Source organism: Canis aureus, chromosome 22 (genome assembly GCF_053574225.1).
Source record: "Canis aureus isolate CA01 chromosome 22, VMU_Caureus_v.1.0, whole genome shotgun sequence".
Classification (NCBI taxonomy): Eukaryota; Metazoa; Chordata; class Mammalia; order Carnivora; family Canidae; genus Canis; species Canis aureus.
This window is the reverse complement of record NC_135632.1, coordinates 1,600,286-1,624,581: the sequence shown is the minus strand read 5'-3', so window position 1 is coordinate 1,624,581 and position 24,296 is coordinate 1,600,286. Positions and strand designations below refer to the sequence as shown.

At 45.5% G+C, this 24,296-nt stretch overlaps 1 protein-coding gene across 4 annotated transcripts in view; it reads right to left on the bottom strand.

Annotated features, from left to right (window-relative positions):
* Positions 1 to 24,296, bottom strand: part of VEPH1 (ventricular zone expressed PH domain containing 1) — a 222,840-nt gene that overhangs the window by 179,139 nt on the left and 19,405 nt on the right. For all 4 annotated transcript variants that reach the window (XM_077864580.1, XM_077864579.1, XM_077864583.1 and 1 more), the window contains 2 exons: positions 19,557 to 19,772; positions 9,036 to 9,210 (listed from right to left, as the gene is read on the bottom strand). In XM_077864580.1, coding sequence (XP_077720706.1) covers positions 9,036 to 9,210; positions 19,557 to 19,772 — 391 coding nt within the window. The remainder of the gene's footprint in view (positions 1 to 9,035; positions 9,211 to 19,556; positions 19,773 to 24,296) is intronic.

Genomic DNA, 24,296 nt, shown 5'->3' with positions numbered 1-24,296 from the left:
TCACTCTCCGCCACACTAGTGTTCTCCTGTAAATGCTTTTTGGGGCGAAGAGAAGACCATCCCAAAGCTGCTCCTGAACATCAGCAGCAAATGTAGAGCCACAGTGATGATGTGTTCGCCTAAGGACGGGTCTGGACAACCACGGGTCACCTCTGGTTTGTGAGATTTGGAGCATAGGGCCGGGAGTAGTTATCAAACCACATTTTATAACTGACTAGTTGAGTGTCCTTAGGCAAGGTACTTAACTCCTCTGGGTCTTCTTAGTAAAACAAGGGGATTGGTCTCACTGCCTTTAGCCATAAGATGTCATGATTCTAGGAATCTTTGAGGATGCTCGTGATAGCAGTCGAGCTTCATCCCGCTTGTGAGACCCGCAAAATCAGCCTGATGGATCTCTAGGAAGAGTGTACACAGTTATGAGGCCGAGGGCCAGTCTCGGGCCCTCGGAGATTACACCGTGGCCAGACGAAAATCCTTCTTTAGCCATTATGTCCATGACTGGAATGCTTAACTGGAAGAAGAAACGCCGGACCCGACCATAAACAGAGAGTCAGGCATGCTTTCAATTTCCACATCTCAGCAGGAATTAGATCAGCTCAAGAGATCCTAGACGACGCAGGCCAAAATGCATGCAAACGCCTACGCCGACGGAGCTAAACCTGGGGGCGTTTTTAGTTTTTCTATGGGAATTACACATGGAGGGTAAAGAAGCAGCAGAGAGCAGAAAACCAAGCAATTGCTGGGTTACAGAAGCAGGAATTTCATCTGCTACAGCAGTAACCCTGGGTAAGTGTTCCAGGGGACTTCCGACCGTCTCCTAAGACCTATTTTCCCTCTTTTCCAAAGGAACAGAATTTAGGTTCACATGGTGGGTGTGTCCACTCGGGTGAAGTCTCTGTTTCCCAGCATCAGTGACAGCGAGGTGCGGCCAGGGGCCGACGCCCCGGCTGATGCTGGAATACACTGAACGGGATTCTCTCTCCCTCCTTCCTTCTGCCTGATTGGAATAGGGCAATGACGGCAGGAGTTCTGGCAACCTCGGCGGCGGGCGGTCCTGCCACCACACGGAAGGCGCCTGGGCTCCCGGGTGCGGAGCTGCCTCGCCAGGCCTGGGCTGCCTCTTCCTGCGCTGCTTTAACAGGGAGAAAACGGCACTTCTGTCACTGTAAATCCACCAGTGAGGGCCCCTGGGGGGCTCAGCCGTTGGGCATCTGCCTCCGGCTCAGGCCATGACCCCGGGGTCCCGGGATCGAGTCCCGCGTCGGGCTCCCTGCATGGAGCCTGCTTCTCCCTCTGCCTGGGTCTCTGCCTCTCTCTGTGTGTCTCTCATGAGTAAACAAAATATTTTTTAAAAAATCCACTAGTGTTTGATCACCTAATATGATCCAGGAGAACAATTTTTTTAAAAAATTGAAAAAACACTTTATCTCCTCAAAGCATTCAGAGACTACACTTAGAAAATACATTTTACAGGGATCCCTGGGTGGCGCAGCGGTTTGGCGCCTGCCTTTGGCCCAGGGCGCGATCCTGGAGACCCAGGATCGAATCCCACGTCGGGCTCCTGGTGCATGGAGCCTGCTTCTCCCTCTGCCTCTCTCTCTCTCTCTCTCTCTCTGTGACTATCATAAATAAATAAAAATTAAAAAAAAAGAAAATACATTTTACAAATTCTCAGTTGTTGGCTATCTGGCTTTTTTTTTTTTCTTAATATCATTTAATGAGTTCCGTAATGCATAATATTTGCAAAAGGAAGAGGTAAGAAATGTATAAAACGGAGATAAAATTTCTATAAAGAAGTATCAGTATGCTGGCTTAGTCTGGCACATTGGCAAAGAGTTTCATTTGCCAGAATGGTTGTTAAGGGCATCCCTATATCACAGCATTATTAAATAATTTTGTAAGATGACTCAAGTCACTACGAGGAAAAAATGCATTATATATATAAAATATAAAATATAAAATATTATGTGCATGTGCTCGTGTGACCAACTGTTCTGGTTTGCCTGGGATTGTCCCAGCTTCCACACTGAGAGTCCTATGTCCCAGAAAACTCCAGTTCTAGGCAAATGGTGACAGTCCATCACTTTGTTACTCTAGTACCTACATATGTATGGGCGTCAGGACAATATTTTTGCAGAGGGATATATGAATATATGAACAAAATACAGTTGATACATTTTCCTTGTCCAATATAATCTAAAATTTAGTGAAATGTTAATTCCTTTAAAAATCTATTCAGAACCTTTTACTACAAAGGGTCTATTGCAGAATTTTAGAGTTTGGTATTTACAATTACTTAGTTAACTTCACTTTAACAATTACATTTGCAAAGAGAAGAAATTATCACTGATATTTTACTTTTTTGTTAAATTTTGTATCAGGAAGCTCTTCCTTCAGAAGCTTACTAAGGCCAAATGTTTCCAGAACTGTCTTTTAGCCACTTAACAAATAGCACTCAAAAAGTTAAAAATCTTGGGCAGAGTGATTATAAACATTCACGTCTATATTTGTGGATTCAATGAACTGGAAAACTGAGATTATTGATGCTTGCATTCAGTTTTATAGATCTGGACCGTGGAAGAAAGCGTGCTGGGCTCAGGCTGGGAAGTTCACCATTCGAATCCTAGAGCACCATCGCCGACCATCTAGAAGCCCGGCCTGCCAGCTAATCTTTCTGAGTCTCACATTAGCCAAGAAATTAGCGATAACAGGACTTGCCTCCCTAACAGAAGGGTCATTATGAAAATGACATAAAAACTGATGGCGAGAAAAAAAAAAAAAAAAACTGATGGCGTATCTAAAAGTACTTTGTAAACCATAACATGACATTTGAAATGAAAGTTGTCCTTAAAAAAGTTTTTCCAAGTCGTTCCCAGTGGGTTAAATTTTAAAAAGAAGCAAAGGTGCAAAAAATACAAACAAATAAGGGAATATAAAAATTCCCTTATATTGCAGATCATTCTCAGAGGCCAGCTTGCGTGTTCCTCGCTGGGAAGGCCTTATTTTACTTCACAGCAACATCTGCTGGTGGAGTCAAGAAGGTGCAAACCCTGGCCTGCAATTGATCCCAGCCCTGGTTAACAATTCAGAAGAGGCCCTTTTCTGTCTCAAGACGTGTCTCTATTTCTTGATCCACACTTGGTTGGCGTCGTAGAGCATCATTTTTAATATTTCCCTATGTGCATTATTATTCAGTTTGAATATTCTTAATAAGATTGCTTAGCAGCCTATTTCCTGGAAATTGGATTAATACATTCTTTCTCAACAGCCTATAATATGGTGAACTTAAAAACTTTGTTCTTTAAGAATAATTGTATTATGAATTTTTAATGGCTAAGTATCTCCCCAAGGATTATAAACTCCACAGATGAATCCGGTTCTGCCTTTAATATTTTAATATGGCCCCGGTACATGGCAGATGCCCAATTAGGGATGACAACGACAATGATGTTGATTATGATAATGATAAGAAGAATCGCTGTAACCCTGGATGAACTACGTGCCCGGCATTGTGCAAAGTATAACTTCTTTATCTACTTAGGCCTCACCTCAGCCTATGTGGCCCATATCACTACTACCATAATAAATGAGAGGTTGATTTTTTATCTCTATTTTCAGAGACAGCTCACCAATCAGTGGCTTGAAATGTTGTCTCACATAGAGAAAGAAATGAGGTGAATTTATCATAATTAACTAGACAGTCTCTTCTAGAGTATTGCCAGTAAGTCAGAAAGGAATTTGGACTCTTGCTGAGACAATATTACATTTTCTTTCCAAAGACTTTCTACTTAAGTTTCCAATCATTTGAGGTCATCTTGTGGTCTGTGCCAGAGGACCGGGTAACGGGCACGCTGACGGAGAGGCGTATTTCCTTATTACGCCCACTGATTCAGAAATGCAGAGGAAGAGACATCATTGCTTTTAGTGTTGAAGGTAGTGATGCGCGCATCACAGAGATCCAAAGCAAAATTTGGAAAGGGTTTCCCTAGATGCCCTCAAGTAACCCCTTCCACTTGGAGATATCCTCATTTGCAGGTTCTCCAATAACATTGTCAGCCTCCTGGGTAAAAGATGTGCTAAATGATGCTGTACTCAGCACTGCTGTCATATGCCAATACCAGGCAGGCTCTCCTAAGCATCTACATGGCAAAGAACAAGTTTGGAGAATTATTCAGGAATACTGAAAAATGACTCCCACCCTGAAAAGGTGATGTCACAAAATACTAAATTACTTCTGATATTATTTAAGCTGAAATAAATTTGTTACCTAAGTGACATCCTTGTCTTATTTTTTATTTTTATTTTTTATTTACTTTATTTTTTTGAAAGATTTTATTAATTTATTCCCGACGTGGGACTCGATCCTGGGTCTCCAGGATCACACCCTGGCCTGAAGGTGGCGCTAAACCACTGAGCCACCCGGGCTGCCCTTATTTTTAATTCAAGGGGAAGAACTTCGTATTTTCCCATTAAGGGTGATTTTAGTTGTAGGTTTTTGTAGATACATTTTATTAAATTAAGGATGTTCCTTTCTATTACTAGTTTGTAGGGATTTTTTTTTTTTTGCCATAGACAGACTTTGAATTTTACAAAAGAAGAAGATATACATATGTATGTAGGTGTATATATAGTAGTCTCTTAATTATAGATAATAATTTTATATACATATGTATATATACATATACGATATTCCCTTAAACAGTTTAAGGAAGTTCTGCAAAATTCTTAGCTCTCAAAAAACTTCCTTTTCATACATGGGTCCTGAATTTTTGCTCTTACTGATCGCATGACTTTTTAGTCTTTTACTGTGGGGAATTACATTTTGAATATTAAGACATTCTTATATTCCTGGGACAAACTCAACCGAATCGTTGTGAATTTTATACAATGAGGATAACAATAGTTCTTTCCTCATAAGATATTGGGAGGATTACATGAGTTAAAAGACCAGAAAATGGTACACAGGAAGCATTCAGCAAATATTAACTATTATTTTCCTTAAGCATTGCTGGAGTCATTTTTATTTGTGATTTGTGCATCTATGTTCATAATTAAAATGGGCTGGCATTTTCCTTCCTTATGTTGTCCTTTTCTTGTTTTGATATCACATATATACTAGCCTCATAGAATTAGCTAGATAATGTTTTTCAATTATCTGAAAAAGTTCAGTCAAGCCTGTAATTATTACTTGCATATTTGTTCTGATTGATCTATAAAAGTAAATGGGACAGGATTTTTTTTCTTTTGGGGGTGAGGGGGGTGGTTGATGTAAAAGTACTGACATAATTGCCTTATTTGTTATAGGGATATTCAGGTTTTTCTGGCCCGTTAGCTCTTAAGTTTGAACCAAAGCAATAACGTTCATGGTTTTAATCTTTTCTCCAAATGGAAAGGACTTTTCAATTTCTTTCTTACTAGGAGAATTCAGAGAATACAAAACAGACAAATGGAGTCCAAGCAATTTAAATAAAATCAATTTCTATTTACATTTCATGTAAAAGTCAACATTATTACTTACATATTATTATTAATAATGAAAAGAAGTAAAAATTGGCTTGGAACAATTGAAATATTTGCCTTCAGGGAAAAATATATAAGCTCTTTTGACAGTCCCTCGTGATTGACTCACAAGCATAAAGGAGGCATTTGGTTTGGAATCGGGGACAGACATATGTATAACACAACCTAAAAATATGGTCAATGGAGTAATATCAACCAAGTAGAAGGAGCAGTCACCACTGGTATACCACAAGCCTTGCCTGGCCCCATCTGGTCTACTTTTCCATTAGTGTTTTTTTGTTGTTGTTTTTTGTTTGTTTGTTTTTTAAGATTTTATCTATTTCTTCACGAGACACACACAAAGAGAAGCAGAGACACAGGCAGAGGGAGAAGCAGCCTCCCTGCGGGGAGCCCGACGTGGGACTCAATCCCAGGACCCCGGGGTCATGGCCTGAGCCAGAGGCAGACACTCAACCACTGAGCCCCCCAGGGGCCCTTCCATAGCATTTTAAAATGAAGGTAGAGTGGTTCTGTTCATAAAAATTTAGATGCCAAGAACCTGGGAAGAACTGTAGATACACTGAAATGGGAGAATCATTGTCTAATAAGGTCTTGTTATGCCAAAGCAACGGGTTGAATCTTTAAAAAAGAAAGTCTGAAAGGATAAAAGTAAATACATAAAGCTGTTTGTTGGTACCCAGTATTCACTTTAAGCATTGCTGGCAACAGCCCTGGATTTGGTCGGGGGCGGTGATCTGCACCCCGGCGGGGGGGTTCTACTGCAGTTGACCCCCATTTCCTGCTTTGGTGGTGTTTCATTACCCAAGCCCGGTCAGTGGAAATCCTGTATTCCCTGTCAACAAGGATGGATTGGTTCAGAAATGGGCATGTGGCCCAGGTCAGGTCAAATAGAGACAATGAGACTGGATATGGAGTTTCTTTGCTGAATCGGTGTTCATGATGATGTGAGCTGGAAACTGCAGAGGGCCATAGCATGGCGCATGGAAATCCAATCCAAAAGGATGCAGAGCTAAGTAATGACTTCTGGGACTGCCACTGAGCCCTGAATCAAGCCACACGAGAAGTCTGATATACTTATGCCCTTTTCAGTCATGTGTTCTGGTAAGAAGTTCTTCTTCCTCCCCCTCTTCTTCTTCCTCTTCCTCCCCTCCTTTTCCTCCTCTCCTTTTCCTTTTCTTCCTCGTCTCCATCATCACCATCACCATCACTGTCATCATCAAGCTATTTACACCTGGGGTTTCTATTACTTAAAAAATACTACTAATTGGTAAAATGAGATAATAAAGGTGCTTTGTTAAAGGAATTTCTGGGAGGACTAAACGATACAATCCATATAAAGTGCTTAATACAGTATTTGGCATAACGAGAGCATGAGATAAATTTTAGCCATCGTAGTTATAATTGTTACTACAGTCATTATTGCTATTGAGTAGATGACCACTTGGTGGGGATTTAAGCATTGCCTGGGTAATTGAGCTGAATCATGTTAATGTCCCAACACAAGATTCCACAATTTTTGTGATTGTAGTCTTGTAAAAAAAAAAAAAAAAAAAAAAAAAGATCGAATCAAGAAACTGCCATACTTGAGCATTTTCTGTAGAAGTAGAAAAATTGGAGAACGCAGATTAAGGTAATATAAGCTAAGGAGAAAGATCTAAACGAGAGAAAACGATAGGCAGAGAAAAATAAAATCCCAATGATGGCTCCCAAAGCTGGTTGGGAATCAGGGAAGGAAAGAAAGAGAAGATATAACAAAGATTTGTAGATCAGAAAACTTACCGAGAGACAGGGAGATCTCCTCTACTTGGCAGGTCTAAGTTTGATGGGCTCACGTGAATGGTTGTGGAGTTTAATAGACACATTAGTCTTAAAAATCTAAGCCCTGAAATATGTAGTCCCAACTTCTCATAAGTCAGATTATCATTTCTCTTATGGTAATTTTTATAATGCCAGATCAAATAAACTGAATCATTTGTTTGTTTCAAATGCTTGCCCTGAATTCAGAAAGTGCATTTTGTGTTTCAAAAGATTTGTCATTGAAAGTGCATTAAAAAACAAAAACAAAAACAAAAGCAAAAAAACCCCAAATACATGAGCTACGTTCTTGGCAGCTACAAAAAAACAATCATTTTTTTTTCTCCAATAAATCTGTTACTTGCAAGTCTGACTCGCATGATTTTAAAATGTATGGTGTGTATAAGTGTTTGTAATATCCTATCAAATCTGTCCCAAATACGTAGCCAAGGTGGTGAAAAAAGCATAACCGGTTTTCTGAGCTTTTAGAAAATTTAGTATCACGATTAAAAGTCAAATTAGCAGTTCGATCCCACAGCCAAAGAGAATGAGACATGAATGCTACTGACTCGTAATACCAATGACAGATCTTCAGAGGGCATTTCCAGGGCTGTGCCTGGGGTCGGACATTTGTGGGCACCTAGTAGACCGCTGAGGTGGCTGGTCAGATGGTGCAGAGGGGGAGCGTCTGGTACGATAAAAACAACCTTAGGCCTTGGAGGGCCACCGTCATCCTGAGAACCGGATGATTGGTTTCTCGCCAGCCTGACTCTTAGCTGGAGAGCTGAGCCCAGGAAAGAGAGAGAATGTTTTGGGCACAGCACAAGGATACATTTTACTGCAAACTTGGGAATGGTTTGGCCTCGGGAGCTAAGCAACCCCACTCTGAGGCCTGTCTACCAAAGTGGGATGCCAAGGAGCAAGACAGGCGTCCCCCCGACCCGATCCTGCCACAGGCTGCCACGCGGAAGTGGGGGGCCGGGACTGGTGGCTCCCGAAGCTCTGGGGGTAGCGGCACAGAAGGACAGGTGCTCCCACCCCGGCCAAGGCAGTGCACAGTGAAATCCGCTCCTGGGACCTCCGGAGGAGCAGCCACAGGGTTTGCGGGGCCTGGGGTGGCGGGAGGCGCAGCCCAACAGCCTGGGCTCAAGGCCCGGTCTGGATACCCCCGAAAGGGCGCATCTGTGGGGCCCCCTTGGGGACTCTACGAAACACTTGGTCTGGGAGAGCTTTACAGAGTTGATGTTCAACTCGAGCACGTGGGGTGTGTGGCAGTAAAACGTGGGCCGGATGCTCACGGGCCTCCTACATTTCTGCTAATGGCAACTGGGGACATTGGATGCATATCAAACAATACCGTATACTGTTCTCCGATCCCAAATTTTAAAAAAAGAAAAGGAAAAAAATGTAAAGACATGACTTCTGATAGATGTGAAACCAAAGGAAACAAAAACCCCAACAAACCGTAAGGCAGAGAGCAGCGGGACTGGACTAACTTGGTCTCTTCCAGTCGAATGTGGAGCAGGGAGCGGGGCGTCCGGCTGGACTTCTCGGCGGTGGGACCGGACACAGTCACGCGTCAGGCCGGTCACCGCTAACGTCCCTTGCTTGGGGACCCAGGGTGCGAGGGGCGCCCGGCTGCCCCGAGAGCAGGGGCGGCTCGGCGGCCGGGAGCCTCCCGCCCGCAGCCCCCGCCCGCCCGCCCGCCGCCCGCGGCCTACCTCGCAGCGCGCTGTCCACGATGGCGTCCGTGTGCCGGGCCAGGAGGCCGGCCTGCGCCGTGGCGGCCAGGGCCAGGTAGCTGGACACGCTCCCGCACACGCCCGCGTCGCCGCTGCCCAGGAACTTCGCCGCCACGGGCACGGCCAGCGCCGCCACGGGGGCCCGGCCGTAGTTCTGAGGGAGCACAGGGGCACACGGGGCGCTCGCTGGGCCTCCCGCGCCCGCCCGCCCACCCCACCCCGGCACCTCCGGGCGCGGCCGGCAGAGCAGGCCCCGAAGGCACAGCCAGCCCCCCGGGAGCCGGACGAGCCCCGGCCCGTCCTGGGGGTGTCCAGGAGGGCCCCCCGACACCCGGCGGCCGCACCGTGGGGCGCCCGCCTTGGGCCCGGGCATGACCCCGGGACGGGATCCAGGCCTGCATGGGCCCACATGGGGCCTGCGGCCCTGCCCCTCGCTGGGTCTCTCAGGAACAGATAAATACAATCTTAAAAGAAAAAAAAAAGACTTTCTGGAGGGACTGATGTCACAGCTGGGCCTGATGAACAGGGGCGCCTGGGTGCAGGCAGGAAGGAGCAGACCCCGGAGGCGCAGGTGCGGGCCGCCCGGGAGCATGGGGTGGGGGGCACAGCTGGGCTACGGAGCTGAGCACCAGGCGGGGGCCCAAAGGGGCGTGACTAGCAAAGGGCTGGCCTTCCAGGCCCGGGAGGCTGCACTTGATCGCCAGGGTGACCAGGAGCCCCCGATGGTGACGAGAACGCCCCAGGTGTTCACTGGAGAGAACAACCCAAGGAATGTTGAATAAGGTGCTCTCTGGCCATATCGTAAAAACTAAAGTTGCAGCCAGTGAAATTCAGAAAAAAATAAGTGGATGGAAGGCTCAAAACTAAAGAAAATCTGGGTCCTAGAATAATTCTCTTTTTGGTTTACTTTGTGATTGGCCATCAGTATCCTCATATACATAAAATAGTGCTGTCAGCATCTAATTGCATAATTAGGGAATAATGGCTAAAAAAATGCAAAGTATTCTTAAAAATCGTTTGTCTTCACTACCATCAACTATTCTGTCAACCCATCCTTCGGCCTAATTACAAGGCAGAGCTTGCACACTGCGCGCTGTTGGACTCCATATCACCATAGTAGAAATAACAGGTAGTTGTTTTTCTGAAACCACTGAAACGAAAAATGCTCTTATTGTTCGACCTGTCGATTGCTCCCTCTAGTACTTCCCACAATTCAATAACCATCTGAGAAACTGAACAACTAATGAAGAAAATGGAAATCTACTGCGATAGTTGTCATCAGGAACATAGGAAGGGAGGCACGGGTGGGGGGACGCGTTTGCTCCCGTCTCTCTTGCTCACGTTGCTGCTAGCCATGGCGGAGGATGGGCCTGAAGCTCCACGCCATCCATTTGCAGGACTAGTTGATTGGGCAAGTGAGTTATTACACACTTGCTAGCAGATTCCTACTTCTATGGCCAAGGTGCCATGATACTTCTTTCTAATGAGGGCATTTGCACCGTTGGCTTCAGGAGCGGTCATGTGACTACATTGACCCATCAGAGAATCACATTTCTTTGGTCCCAATGAAAGGTTCAAGAATGGGCAAGTTACCCAATTACAGCGAAGGAGTCACTGCAAGGCTCTGGGAAAGACATTCTGTCCTCTACTGAAGCCAAAATATTGAGACTAGAAGACCAAGAGTAGCTGCTGCCAGGGGGCGGCCTCAGGAGGAGAGAAACTGTCTGAGACTCAAGGCAACACGCATCTACGTAAGAGACAAGTTGAGAAAAAATAGGTTTGGGGGACATCATTTGTGCCCCGTGTTTTAGTCTGTGCTGAGGCCGATGCTAGCCCCCAATTTTTCGGAGTCAATGAACTCCTTTGTGCTTAAGCTTTGCCCCCTCAGTCCCTAGAAACAAAAGTAGACCGTTTCTGTAGTTCTAGCCGTTTTCCAGATCCCAGGGTCAATCTGACTCCTGAGCAGAGGAAGTAGGTACTCGAACCCCTACCTGGTACTGCGCGGCCACGTCAGCCACGCCGGAGTCCTGGCCCTCCCGCTTTGTGCCAGACCTCATGCTTCTGCAGCCTTCCGCTCACGAGGCTGTGTCCTGATCCTTCCGAGAGCTCCTAACCCCGTCTGACTATTAGGACCATGGCTGGCGGCCAGACTTCTCTGATACGACGCTTTGACTTTATCTAGAGCACTTCCTCTCCCGGTGAACTTAATTGGGCCTGATTGGACTGGGCCATTACTGATGTGATGAGCTGTGAGGCCTCCCTGGGAGGCTGGCTGGGCCCTGCCTTTCAGCTTTAGAAGTCTGAGGGTGTGCTTAGTCAGGCCAGACAGAATTGTTTGCATCCACTGATGCTAACTCACACCAAGGGATTTCCAAAAGCCCGGTGCATAATCAGGCATGCTAGCTTACTCGTCTACAGCAAGGGTCTTTCCTAGGTCAGACTCTTTCACATTATCAGGATTGCAGGAACCAGATTACTAACCAGAATGGTCACTGACGGGCATAAAATCAGATAAGAGCAAAGAGAGATCCTGAGGGTTACGTCATCCGGGCCATGACTAAAATAGCAATCCTACCCCATAACCAAATCCCCATCTCTAGTAACTGATGGGAACTTTCCTATCCATCAGACTTGGTCTCTACCAGCCCTCACCATCCCCCAACACACACACAGAACGGTGCTGGGTAATTGTGCTAATTGTGCCCTAATAATGACCCCCCACTGAGCATCCTCCCCTCTGCTGACGTTCTCTTCAGAGTATATATTTAGGATGCGGTGTTGTTTAGCAGGGCCGGTTGGCGTGTTCATTTTCTCTATCATAATCTTCTTCTATATCTGCTCCCTTGGGGTTATTATAGTCAAGTTACCTCAATTACCGCATATGGGCATTTCCCAAACCCCTCAGTGCCACCCATATAATTTTTTGGTTTGCCCTGCAGACAGCCAATCTGCCCATTACATGTAGACTTTCGCTAGTTTAACTTTTAGACGACACATCTTTATCCCTGTCGTGGCTGAACAAAGCCCAAGTTTTGAGTGGAACACAATCACACAACTCTTCTCAGAGCTTTCCAACAAAGAACTTTGTGCCCGGGTTTACTTGACCAAATCTGAGTCCTTACCAAGAACAACTTGCAGGTAGAGAAGTACACATGTTTCGTTAGAGGAATACATCTCCAAGCACATTCACCTGTAACGGGCTTAGAAACCCCAGATGGTGGCACTGGGAAGTACAACTCATGTTCCTACTAACTGTGAACCCAGACAATGAAAGATCAATGAAAATCGGTATTTGCAGCGACTGATATCTTTAAACCTCGGGGGGTGAGCTAAAGTTTGCCAGCAACCATGAAAGAACCAATTCCATTATATTCTTCTTACAACAGTTCTAGACGCTCCAGAGAAAAACAGTAGGCAGCTACTAAAGTTTTTGAGATGTAATTCTTAGTGAAATGTGTAGTTTTTTTTTAACAGTAATAATGTCATTATTAAAAAACAGTGACATCATACTTCTAAAAATGCAGAAAAATAAAGCTGAACTACTCTCTCACACTCTGGTTAAACTCAAAACGGATGAAAGACCTAAATGTGAGACAAGAATCCACCAAAATCCTAGAGGAGAACACAGGCAGCCACCTTTTTACCTCGGCCACAGCAACTCCTTGCAAGACACGTCTCCAAAGGCAAGTGAGACAAAAGCAAAAATGAACTATTGGGACGTCGTCAAGATAAAAAGCTTCTGCGCAGCAAAGGGAACAGTCCACAGAACTACAAGACAACCTACAGAATGGGAGAGGATATTTGCAAATGTCTTATCAGATCAAGGCTAGCATCCAAGATCTATAAAGAACCTATCAAACTCAACACCCCAAAAACAAAAAGTCCAGTCAAGAAATGGGCAGAAGACGTGAACAGACATTTCTCCGAAGACATCAAAACCACGATGAGATGCCACCTCGCAGCTGTCAGAACGGCTAAACATTAACGAGACAGGAAACAACAGATGTTGGCGGGGATGTGGAGAAAAGGGAACTGTTACAGTGCTGGTGGGAATGCAAGCTGGTGCAGCCGCTCTGGAAAACAGTGTGGAGGTCCCTCAAAAAGCTAAAAATAGAGCTGCCCTATGACCCAGCAATTGCACTACAAGGTGTTTATCTAAAGGATACAAACATAGTGATTTGAAGGGGCACCTGCACCCCGAGGTTCACAGCAGCAGTGTCCACGACAGCCAAACGGTGGAAGGAGCCTCAGTATCCATTGATCATTGATTCTTGATCCACTGAATAAAGAAGGTGTGGATGAATATTGAGAGATGAGTATTGTTCAGCCATCAGAAAGAAAGACTCCTTGCCCTTTGCAATGATGAGGATGGGACGAGGGGGTATGATGCTAAGTGAAGTAAGTCAGTGAGAAAAAGACAAATACCATATGATTTCACTCATATGTGGAATTAAAGAAACAACCCAGATGAGCATAGGGGCAGGGAAGGAAAAAATAAAATAAGATGAAAATAGGGAGGCAAATCGAAAGAGATGCTGAACCGTAGAAACAACCTGAGTGTTGCTGGAGGGGAGGTGGGTGTGGGGATGGGGTAACCAGGTGATGGGCACTGAGGAGGGCATGGGATGTGACGAGCGCTGGGTGTTGTACGCAGCTGACGACTCACTAAATTCTACCCCTGAAACTAATAAAGGAAATAAATAAATAAAATGCAATTAAATAAATAAAATGCAATTAAAGTCAAATAAAAACAATAAGAGCATAACGTCATTATTTTAAAAACAAAACAAAACTTCAACACACTCGACTTTCCTATTTTCCTCCCACATACGTCCCCCGGAAATCTCTCAAATGACAGCAGAAGTACAACATTAAGCAAAGAGCAAATGGTTTGTATAAACACCAAGGAATGACTCCTGAGGGCTTCCCATGCCTACATGGTGTCGAGACCGCCTGTAGCGTATCGAGAAGCCAGGGCCACTGAGTGCGGCCTGGGAAGCCAAGCCGAGTCTGGACAGACTCGGGTCCCGCGGGTCTGACAGGCACCCTACAGCCTCCTGCTAATGCTGAGCTCACTCCTAAGCGAAGCAAAAGGACTTGATAATGCAGCAGATCTCGGGCCCGTGAATTTGTTTTATCTTTAGGATTATTTAGATCAGAGGAAGGCTAAGGGTACACGTGCAGAGAGGGCCCCGTGGTCACCGGCACAAACAAACCACTTTAACGGCCGCTGGAAACGGGGCTGACGACGGGCCCTGCCCCCCAGGGCAGGTGTGAGCGTGCCGGCGTGCCTATCACCCCGCAACTCAGTGCCCGGTACTCGGGGCACAAAGCCAGTGAGCTACAGCGGAGACGGAGAGACTTGCTCACGGGCACGGTTAATTTTTTCAGCTACAGAAGCAAAACAAAAGGTCTTTGTTCTGTGGACGCCAAGAATTATATTTCTTGACTAGATTAGCGCTGATTTGAGCTTTGGTGCGGGTTTTCCTTTTGAAAACATGCGCTTCGGGAACACTTCCCAGAGTTTTAAAACAGAAAAGAATAAAGCTAAGTAAAGGGGATATCTAGCTGAGCTGAGAGCAACGGAAAAGCTCGTTGGCTCTTGGGCTTTGAATTCAACGACCAGCCATAAAAGAGAAAGCTCGAGAAATAGTGAGTGTCCTTTATTAAAATCACTGTTTTATGGTTTTTTTCATCCCACATCACTGATCAGATAATCAAATCTTGGATTTATGTATAAAATGCTTGGTTCTTAGCAGCTTGGGGGTGCACATGAGATCTAAATGGCACATGCGCCTAGACTTTCCCAGGGTGTTTTCAGACAGGTAACAAGGAGTGGGTCTCAATACCCTGGGAGGTTGTGTCCCAGGCTCCTCCCATTTTTTTGTCTTGTGTGGCACAACGGAGACCCATTCTAGGGAGAAACACAGCTGTTCTGCAGAATCCAGAGGGCAGTCACATCTCCTGATCTATCCAATCCTTCATTTGTTCATTCATTCACCCATTCATCATTCGATAAATACTATTCCGAGCCCTTACTATGTGCCCTTTGCTACGCCAGGTGCTGGGGCGACATCATGCAAACACGGCTTCTGTTTGGGGGAGGGAGAGACAAGCAGTGAACAACGGCTACAATAAATGATTAAACGACAGCTCGTCGGGAAGCAGTAAGTGCTGCTTTAGAGTTTTCCGCAGATGCCAATCGAGCACCTGCGCAGCATTTCCCGCGTCCCGAGCACTTTACGTCCATCCCCTAATGACTAATCCTCAGCCTCACGGGGCGGCGGCAGCATTTTGCGGACGAGGAAGCGGAGGCACAGAGAGATGGAACCGCCCGGGATCTCCCTGCAAGTAGGCGGTGGAACCGGGATCGCCTCGTGGATAAAGATCTGGACCGAGCGGACCCATTCTGCCCCTAGGAGCTGCGGAGGACTTGCCCTCGGGAACGTCCAGGGCCCCCCGGCAACGCCTGTTCACGCAGCTTCCACCCGAGGGGCAAGAGGAACACTGAAGTGTGGGATCACGGTGAACGGGCAGGTGGTCCATCGACAGAAGAAGAGAAGTAAATACTTTCTGATTTCCACGTGAGTTCGAGGGCTGTCTGTCTTCCTCCCTCCTGCCCCCCCCCTGACAGCCCCTTCCCCTTGTTCACGCAGTCATCCATGACGTGAGCAGAGCTGGAGGAGGAGAGAGCCCGCTGAGCTGACCTGGCGACAGCGCTGCACAAGGTTGGGCTGGCACAGATGCTCTAACCGCCTTCGCTAGCGAACCAGGCACCGACTCGACGTCCCCGCGGTGGGCCTGGCCACCCAAGCCGGAAATCCATTCTCGCACCTCAGCTATGACAATCATCACGGTCTCCCTCAGGTGCATCTTTACTTTCTGCAGGCCCCTCCGGGCTTGAATTCATCCTAGGATGCAACGTGCCTCGGAGGAGTATCTTCCCTCTCAGGGCTCCTCTGGAGGCAAAGCAAGAGGCATTGGCCAACTCCACCTAGCAACCTGGTCAGGGGAAGCTGAGGCGTGAGATAGATCCTTCTGGAGAGTGGCTGGGCCACAGATGGAGTGCTTGTAGGAGAAGAGATGGTTCTCATGAGCAGCACGGAGAGCTGTGCCCCTTTCACAGATGCAGAAGGAGCCACAAGGTAACCTCCAGGCTCCCGTGCGTGTAAGACCAAGGGCGCTGGACCCAGGAGCCCTCCAGCTCCGAGGCTCTTTGCCATGCTACGTCTCAGGGCGTCCTCCAGGACGCAGAATTTTAGAGCAGAAGGTTTGCCGAGAGATCCCCTGGTCCACCCTCTGTTTTATGAAGGACAGCTTGCGAGACGTGTTCAGGGACGTGGGGAAGGTTTGTAAAAGCGTGTCGCTGGGGGCCAAAAAACCCAGACTCGCAGGTGCAGGTCATACGGGCACGGATTTTGTATTGAGGCCCGTGTAGAAGGCGACTACCAGGATTTTTAAGAACCATTTTAAGGTAAGTGTGGCGAGTTCATAAACGTGGGGGCCAAGAAAAGAAAGAATTAAATATATATAATCAGTAAAGTGGAAAAGGAACGAGGCACCTGACGTAGGTTTGCAGTACAGGTTGCAAAAGCAATCTGGGGAGGAAAGGACAGAAGGTTGCCGTGTGTGTGAACCTATTTAGCTCGAGATGAAACAGAAATGGCCAGGAAAAAAAAAAAATGGGTAAAATGGCCACAGATGTGGGAACAGCTGGAAGGTCTGTGCCTGGCAGTGCGATTCCGGCGTGGCTTATCTGGGGAGCTAGACGGGTGCAGAAGGACTCTGTTTCTTTGTTGTTTTCTCATTTTTGGGGGGCGGGGTGCGGTTGTGCAAGCTCAAAATGCGGAGCAGTTGGCTTTAAAGTTGATCTACTGTTTTATTTTCCTAAAAAAAGCAGAGCAGAATAGGAGTCATCTGGATTTTTACATGGTTCCCACAAGAACCTAAATTACATGTGGTACAAAATCCTGTTTTCGATATTTACCACAGGCCAAAAACGTTTCCCTTCAAATCCGATCAAAGCTAAACAGCAAAGCTGCAACCACAGCCTCGCCTTCGGTCCCCGGGGCTGACTTTCTGGAGCCACATCCCCGGGGGGGGCCTGGACGGCTCACCAGGCCTTGGCCGCAAGCAGAGTTGCCCGTGGGGCCTCTTGCCTTCCTCTTCATGCCTCTGCCGCCTGGGAGCCGAGGTGCCCGCGCTGGCCCTGCAGGCTGCAGTCCCCACCCGTGACTCACTGTCCCTCTCAGCCCAGAGCTTGTCCCTGGGCCTGTTCTCTGTCCCTGCCCCAGATGCCAGGGCCTACGCGTAAGGCTCTGCTCTCAACTGTCTCGCAAATTCATCGCCCGGGGGCCCCTGACGGGCAGGCGGGGTAGCGTGTCCATTTGCTCCCCAACCGCCAACCCCTTGTAGGACACCCAAGGCCTCTGCCCAGAATGAAACATCCCCTGCACGTTTAAATTCGGAGCATTTTGGAGGGCGGCCTGCTCATAAATTCTTTGACTTCGATCTCAGGTCGCAGATCTGGACTGTGACACAAGCCTGGAAGGTTCTGTTGGCTGGAAACGCCCTCGCGCTCCACCTCTCTACCCCGTGAAGTCGCCGCGCGTTGCTCGTAACCCTTTGCGAGTGTGCTCTCCACGCACAGAGGCCTCCTGGCTCGCTAGTCGTGCCGACGCCGGGGCGCAAGGGTGGCCACGTCCAAGGACCATGTGCAAAAGCACACGCCGGCTTTCCGACATGTGGTTTACAACAGAAGTAAAAGAGCTCGTTGACCTTCATATTGATCACACGCTGAAATAATAATAGTTTGGACATCCTGGGTTAAGGGCAACGTATTATCAAGCGAGTTTCATCGGTTCCTTTTCTCTTCTTCTTCACGTGGCTACTAGAAACTTTGAAATCCCACACGTGGCTCACGCTCGTAGCTTACGGTCCATTTCTACCAGATGGCGCCACTCGGGAGTCCACGGCAGGAGCTCTGAAATCACGGTGGGGGCTGCCCAGTACAGACGATTGGGGAATTTCTGTTGAACGTCTGTGGGATGGCACTTTGGAGTGAAATGATCTATACGTCGGATGAATGTCAATGACACATTCAATTATCAGTGGAGAACAGATGTATTAGGTCTTTGTTGTTATAGCCACGCAGCATTAACCTGTCCCTGATTGTGCTGAAACCCCCGTTTCCTCCCCTCCTATCTCTCACCCTGGAGACAAAGGAAAGACGGTGTGACAGGTACGGACAGTCTTTTGTTCACTTGACCCGTGTCTGGACTAGACAGACAAAGCGGAATATGCTCCAGTTAAGTATGGACAACTGTGAAGAGGAAGGAGAGGGGGCGAGGGAGAGGAGAGAAAGGAAGGGAAGGGGGACGGGGAGGAAGAAGAAGGAGGAGGAGAAGAAAGGAGGCCAGTATTAGATGTCACACACAGTGCTGGACACTTCCCCATCACCAGGATTTCTGGAACTTGCTCCGAAACCATAGTTCTCAGAGATATTCATAGATGTTGTGTTGGGGGTAGGGAGGGGAAAGGAAGTTCCACGGGCAAATCAGAATCAAAAACACGGTGCTCGGCAAAAGTGACCAGCTTTCTAAATCCCACCGTTTTCCAGAGCCTCTACTATGCCACGAAACAGATGGCAGCCCAACAGGGAAACACTGAATCCAGTGCTTCCAGACTCATTTGATCCCAGGATTCTCTCCTGAGAAACGCCTATCCACATCGCCAATATTTACCGGTTGGTAAAATCTGTCCTAGACAATGTCGTTCCACCCGTATTTTATAGGCAAGAAACCGTAGCTTAGCAAGTTAAGTGACTTCCCCGCCATTTCGATCTTACGTAATTGGTTTGTGGCTGAGCCCAAATTCTAAATTCATGTTTACACCAAGAGGAAGGAATTTTTTTTTTTTTATTTAGTAGGCCCCACGCCCCACATGGGGTTCAAATTCATGGCCCTGAGGTCAAGAGTCGCATGATCTACCAACCTACTGAGCGAGCCAGCCAGGCACGATTAGAATAGGCAGGTATTATTAGCATGGATTGTTCGAATACCTCGAGAAGTCTTAAAAGATGGCATAGTCGCTTCTCTCCACATATTCCAAGCTCGTGGCCCCTCAGTCCTGACTCCACCCCCCTTTGGTCTTGTTGGGTAAACAGGTTTTTTTTGTTTTTGTTTTTTTTTCCTGAATTTTCCAGGAAATTTTTCATCTTTTGGATCTTGGCATGCCTCCCTGTTAAGTTCTAATATGTACGCGTCCTATCTCGCTACGTAGCCCGGGGCTTGCTGTGGTAGGACTTTGACTTTCCCACACTGTGTCTGGCAGGCAGCAGAGGCTCTCGGAACCTTGTCGGGCTCCGCTAGGGATGGCTTGTGGTATCTTTTTACAGCTCCAAAAGGCTACAGAAACGTGAGCTCTTGGTTCAGAGGTGCCTCATGTTCACCTAAGTCGCAAAGACAGTATCAAATAGCGTGATGTCGAGCGCGGACGTACCTGCAGAATGCAACTCGTGATATCAGAAGCAATTTTCGCATGGGGAGTGTCTTCGTCCTTGCCACAGGGTCTCAGGCTGTGTTCCAGGCAGGAGTCCCAGAGTCCCACCAGGGCTCTGGCATGCTTTTCAATCGACCCCGTCTCTCTGATGGCTGTGGTGATTCGCGTGATACAGACTTCAACCACTGCCTGGTCATTGTTATTGGTTTGGTAATCCTAGTTGAAAGAAAACCTTCATGTTAAAGAACACTCTGGAAAGCTATCTTTCAAAGGACCGACAAAATACCAACTTATTCATTTAGCAAGTGGGCGTGCCGTACCACGTGCCAAGGGGTGAGGTTGGGAAGCCCCAACACAATGAGGGCCTTCTTCCCTGGAGATGAGAATCTCGTGGACAAGGCCACATGCAAACGTGCAGAAACGGAGCGGGCTCCTGCTCTCACAGACCACAGCCGGGGAGCGAGGAGAGGCCAAAGAAGCTTAATTATTCATTTGCCAAGTAGGTTTAATTTTCGGGCTGTTTCAGTTTCCAAGTCCATTACAGGTCAGGGTTGACTTTTTTGCTCTGGCATTTCAGTAATTTTTGTGAAATGTTTCAAACCACCCTCTAATTTCCCCTCATAAACATTCTTTCTCTTTCTCTACGCAACCGAAAACACATCATTTCGGCTCTCTCTTTTCGGTTCAGGTAACTACCAAATCCATGTTAGCTTTCCCCAACCACATTTCCTCTCATTCAACTCAGATATCTAATCCTCTTTATTGAGAGGTTATATGACCCTCCCAAACATCTAAATGTGAAAAAAAAAAAAAAAAAAAAAAACAGGCCCATCACTCTAATTTGGAAAATTGGTCTGCCCGTGGCCTGCTGGACTGACAAAAACGAAAATATAATCGAGCAGTGAAGCAATTTGATCCTGACACCAGCATGTGCGGTTAGAGATGGGAAGCGGTGGGGTTTCTCTGTTCTGCTGCAAGCTCCGGCCCTAAAAATCTGGTTTTGCTATTGTATCTAATGCTGCAGTAACCATCTTATATGCATGAAGCTCTCTCCATACTTAGATTATTTGTGACCTAGATCCTCTGGAAGTGGAAATTTCTGAGACAAAGGACAGGAACATTTTTAGGGATCATGATACATACGGCCAAACCATTTTCCAGAAAGGTCTTACTGATGTATAGTCCATCCTCTGGGTGAAAGCATGCTTTTCCCATTGCCCCTTTGCAAGAACAGAATATTGTTAATTTTTGCTAATTTGACCAGTGAAAACCAGTTATCTCATTGCTATTTTACTTGGAATTTCCTTGATCAGAAGTAAGGTTGAGTATTTTGGCTTATTGGCTATTTGCATTTCTTCCTTTGGGAATTGCCCACTGTATCCTGTCAATTTTTCCTTACATGACTCCAATTTTTGGGATCCTCCTTTGATATCTTTTTCTACCAAGGATGTTAAGTCAACATTTGGCATATTGGTCATGACAATGTCTCCATGTTTCATTATTTTTACTTTCTTTGCTGCTATCTATTGATATGCTAAGTTTTTAAAGAGCCAAATCTGTCAACCTTTTGGGATTTTTTTGTTTTTTCTTTTTTTTTAAGATTTTATTTATTTATTCATGAGATACACAGAGAGAGCGAGAGAGAGGCAGAGACACAGGCAGAGGGAGAAGCAGGCTCCACGCAGGGAGCCCGACGTGGGACTCGATCCCGGGACCCCAGGATCACGCCCTGGGCTGAAGGCGGCGCTAAACCGCTGAGCTACCTGGGCTGCTCTGTTTTTTCCTTTTTTAAACTGGAAATTTGAGTTGTTTATTTTTTTTAAAAAAGTAATACATGGACACAGTATAAAAAAGCAAAAGATATAAAGGAAGGTTTACAGTGAAAAGTTAGTATCCCTCTCACCCCAGTTTCCAGCCATGGGAAAGCCAAGCTCACAGTTTCTATGTGTTTGGCAGAGGGACCCTGAGCATGCAAATATCCACCTCTTCATCCTCGTTGCTTTCCTGTGATTCCTTTAACAACTTTGTTTTTTAACTTCAAACTCGCCTCATCCAAAGATTTAATAAAAACTCTCTTGTCTTTTTTCTAGATTAGAAAATAAAAACTTAAACATTTAACATTTGGTACGTTAGAAATTAATCCTTTAATCATTCATTTAGTCTTTAAACCTATACGCTGTGTATAGAAATAAAGATGAACATTTTCTACTAAATAGCTAATCAATTTCCCCACCATTATTATTGAATAATTCTGTTACTAGTAATTGTTTCATATACATCTGTTTCTATTTCGGAGTTGTCTTTACTGTTTGTATCATTTTCCAATTCTTTCAGAATACTAATTTTGCCATTTTCTTCATATAAACACAAAGTTTTAAAGATGCTTCCTAGTGTATTTTATGTCTCTGTTGTACCTGTTAACAAAATCTGTTTTTCTCCTCATTAGAACTTTTAATGTTATTGCTGATTAAGTCACCCTACATTTTTTTTGTATTCACTTTGCGTCCACCTGTTTAGCTCAATTCTTCTTAACTGTTATAATTTTTTCAGATTATTCTCTTGGATTTTCCAGAAACATCTCTGTATTGGATCCTCCTTTTATATATTCCATGGCTTATTGTGTCAGCTAGAATTTCCGAAGCTATTTTGCATAAAAGTGATAAAAGCAAGAATGCTGATTTAGTTCTTGGCTTTTGATTTTAAATTTTGTGGCCAAAAGCAAGAAGATGCTGTAAATATTTCAAAATCATATAGGATGCATCACTTTCTTCCTGTTGTCAAAGTTTAAACATTTGTTTTAATTTTTTTAACTGCCTTATTAGCATCTATGGAGATAACCAAGCACTTTTTCTTAGCTGGCATGTACATGCGAGTGTGATGTAAACATATAGTATGAAATTTCCAGATATTAATTGATCCCCACATTCCTAGAATGAACACCACTTGGTTTGGCAGACTGTTTTAGTATATTTTCTTTTACCCACCTCCTTTGTTGGTGACTATAATCTTTATTTTAATGCAGCAGAATTATTATTTATGCCAGAACAGAATCCTGCTGTGCAGTAAACAGGTTCTTTCGGAGCCAACTCATAGAGACAAAACAGAATGTGAATGAGCAAAAAGTGATTCTAACTTTTCCAAAAAATCTCTGCAGTCACTGAAAAGTCAGTCATTCTCAAGATGAAAAATAACAGAGAATACTCGTGGGCTAAAATCACTTATCTTTGGCCACAATTGCCCTTGTAAGTAGCAGTTACTTTTAATGGTATTATCTTCAAATATCAAGCAGCATCATGTGTAATAAAGAGTATTTTACGTGATAAAGAGAATATATACAACAAGGATAGCTAGAACAGAGAACCAATGCCATTGACAAAAGGAAGCCGACACTCAAATGACATGAGCCGTGCCTTTGTTATAGTCACCTCCGTGTGATCCAATAGGTGAACAAATGGAATAATCTTGGTGAGAAGAACAAGAGCTATGTATTACCCAACGGCGTAACTCCCATTCACCAAGGTGATCTCATTACCTAAACATGCAATTTGTTAGCAACAGAGGTCAATGTCGAGCCTCCAGAATGGCAGTCTCCCTCAGGGACACCAATCAACTATTTGGTGCAAAGCTACTTACATAAGACCTTTTCCACCTTGGAAGGGACATCAATTATATTGAGTGGAATTTATAGTGATCCAGGTTTGGGTTTGACTTTTCCTGCCCACAGGACCTAGGCTTGAGCCACTATTTGAAGGATCAGAGTATTTGGTGTGCTGACACGAGACCCCACATAACATTCCATCAGACTAGAGAACCACTGAGAACAGCAGTGGGCACCTGATGGTGGCTTTATTAGTCCTATCACATATGATGACCTTTCCCCTGCCCTGAAACTTCCGGACTAATAACCAGTGGTACAAGTCTTCAAAGAAGCAATTTAGATTAATATCTTGTAGGGATGAGAAGCCATCCTCTAAAAGGCAATGTATATACTAAAACAATGACTATTACAAGGTGTTAAATTCCCTATGGGTAAAATACTAAGCCTGGGAACTCCATCACTTCAAGCTCCTGGATCAAGAGACCAACAAAAGGAAAAAAAAAAAAGAGTGATCATCTTGGCAAGGCTATTGACCATCTCATCAGGAGAAGGTGAGGCTGCTGTTAAGTAAAAGGGGGCATCTCTAGGCACTCCCCCACCCAATTCTGGTGGCCAATGGATAAGGGAGCCATCGTACTCTGAGAGAGGCATGGAGACCAGGGACGCAGATCCCTCAGGAAAACACATGTGAGTCACTCAACTAGGAAGCAACTTAAATCAGCAGAGGTACTAGCTGAAGGGTTAGGAATTAGAGTAGTTGGTAGAAGAGGGAGGTTGTATTAGCTTTCTTGTTGTCGCTATAACTTATTATCACATCCTTAGTGGTTCAAAATTTGTGTTGATAAATTTATTTGCCTATAGTTCCAGAAGTCAAAAATTGAAAATTAGTTTCCCTGGGCAAAAGTAAAGGTGTCAGCAGGGCTGGTTTTTCTGGAGGCTCTGAGGGAAGAATACATTTCCACTCTCTTTTTCTAGCTTCTAGAGGTTCCCTGCTTTCCTTAGCTCATGACTACCATGAGCCTCTATCTTCAAAGGGCATCACTCAAACCTCTGCTTCCATCGTCCCACCTCCTTCTTCTTCAAAGAAAGGCCTTTGACCTTGTTGCTCCCTTATAATTATATTGGGCCCATTCAGATAATCT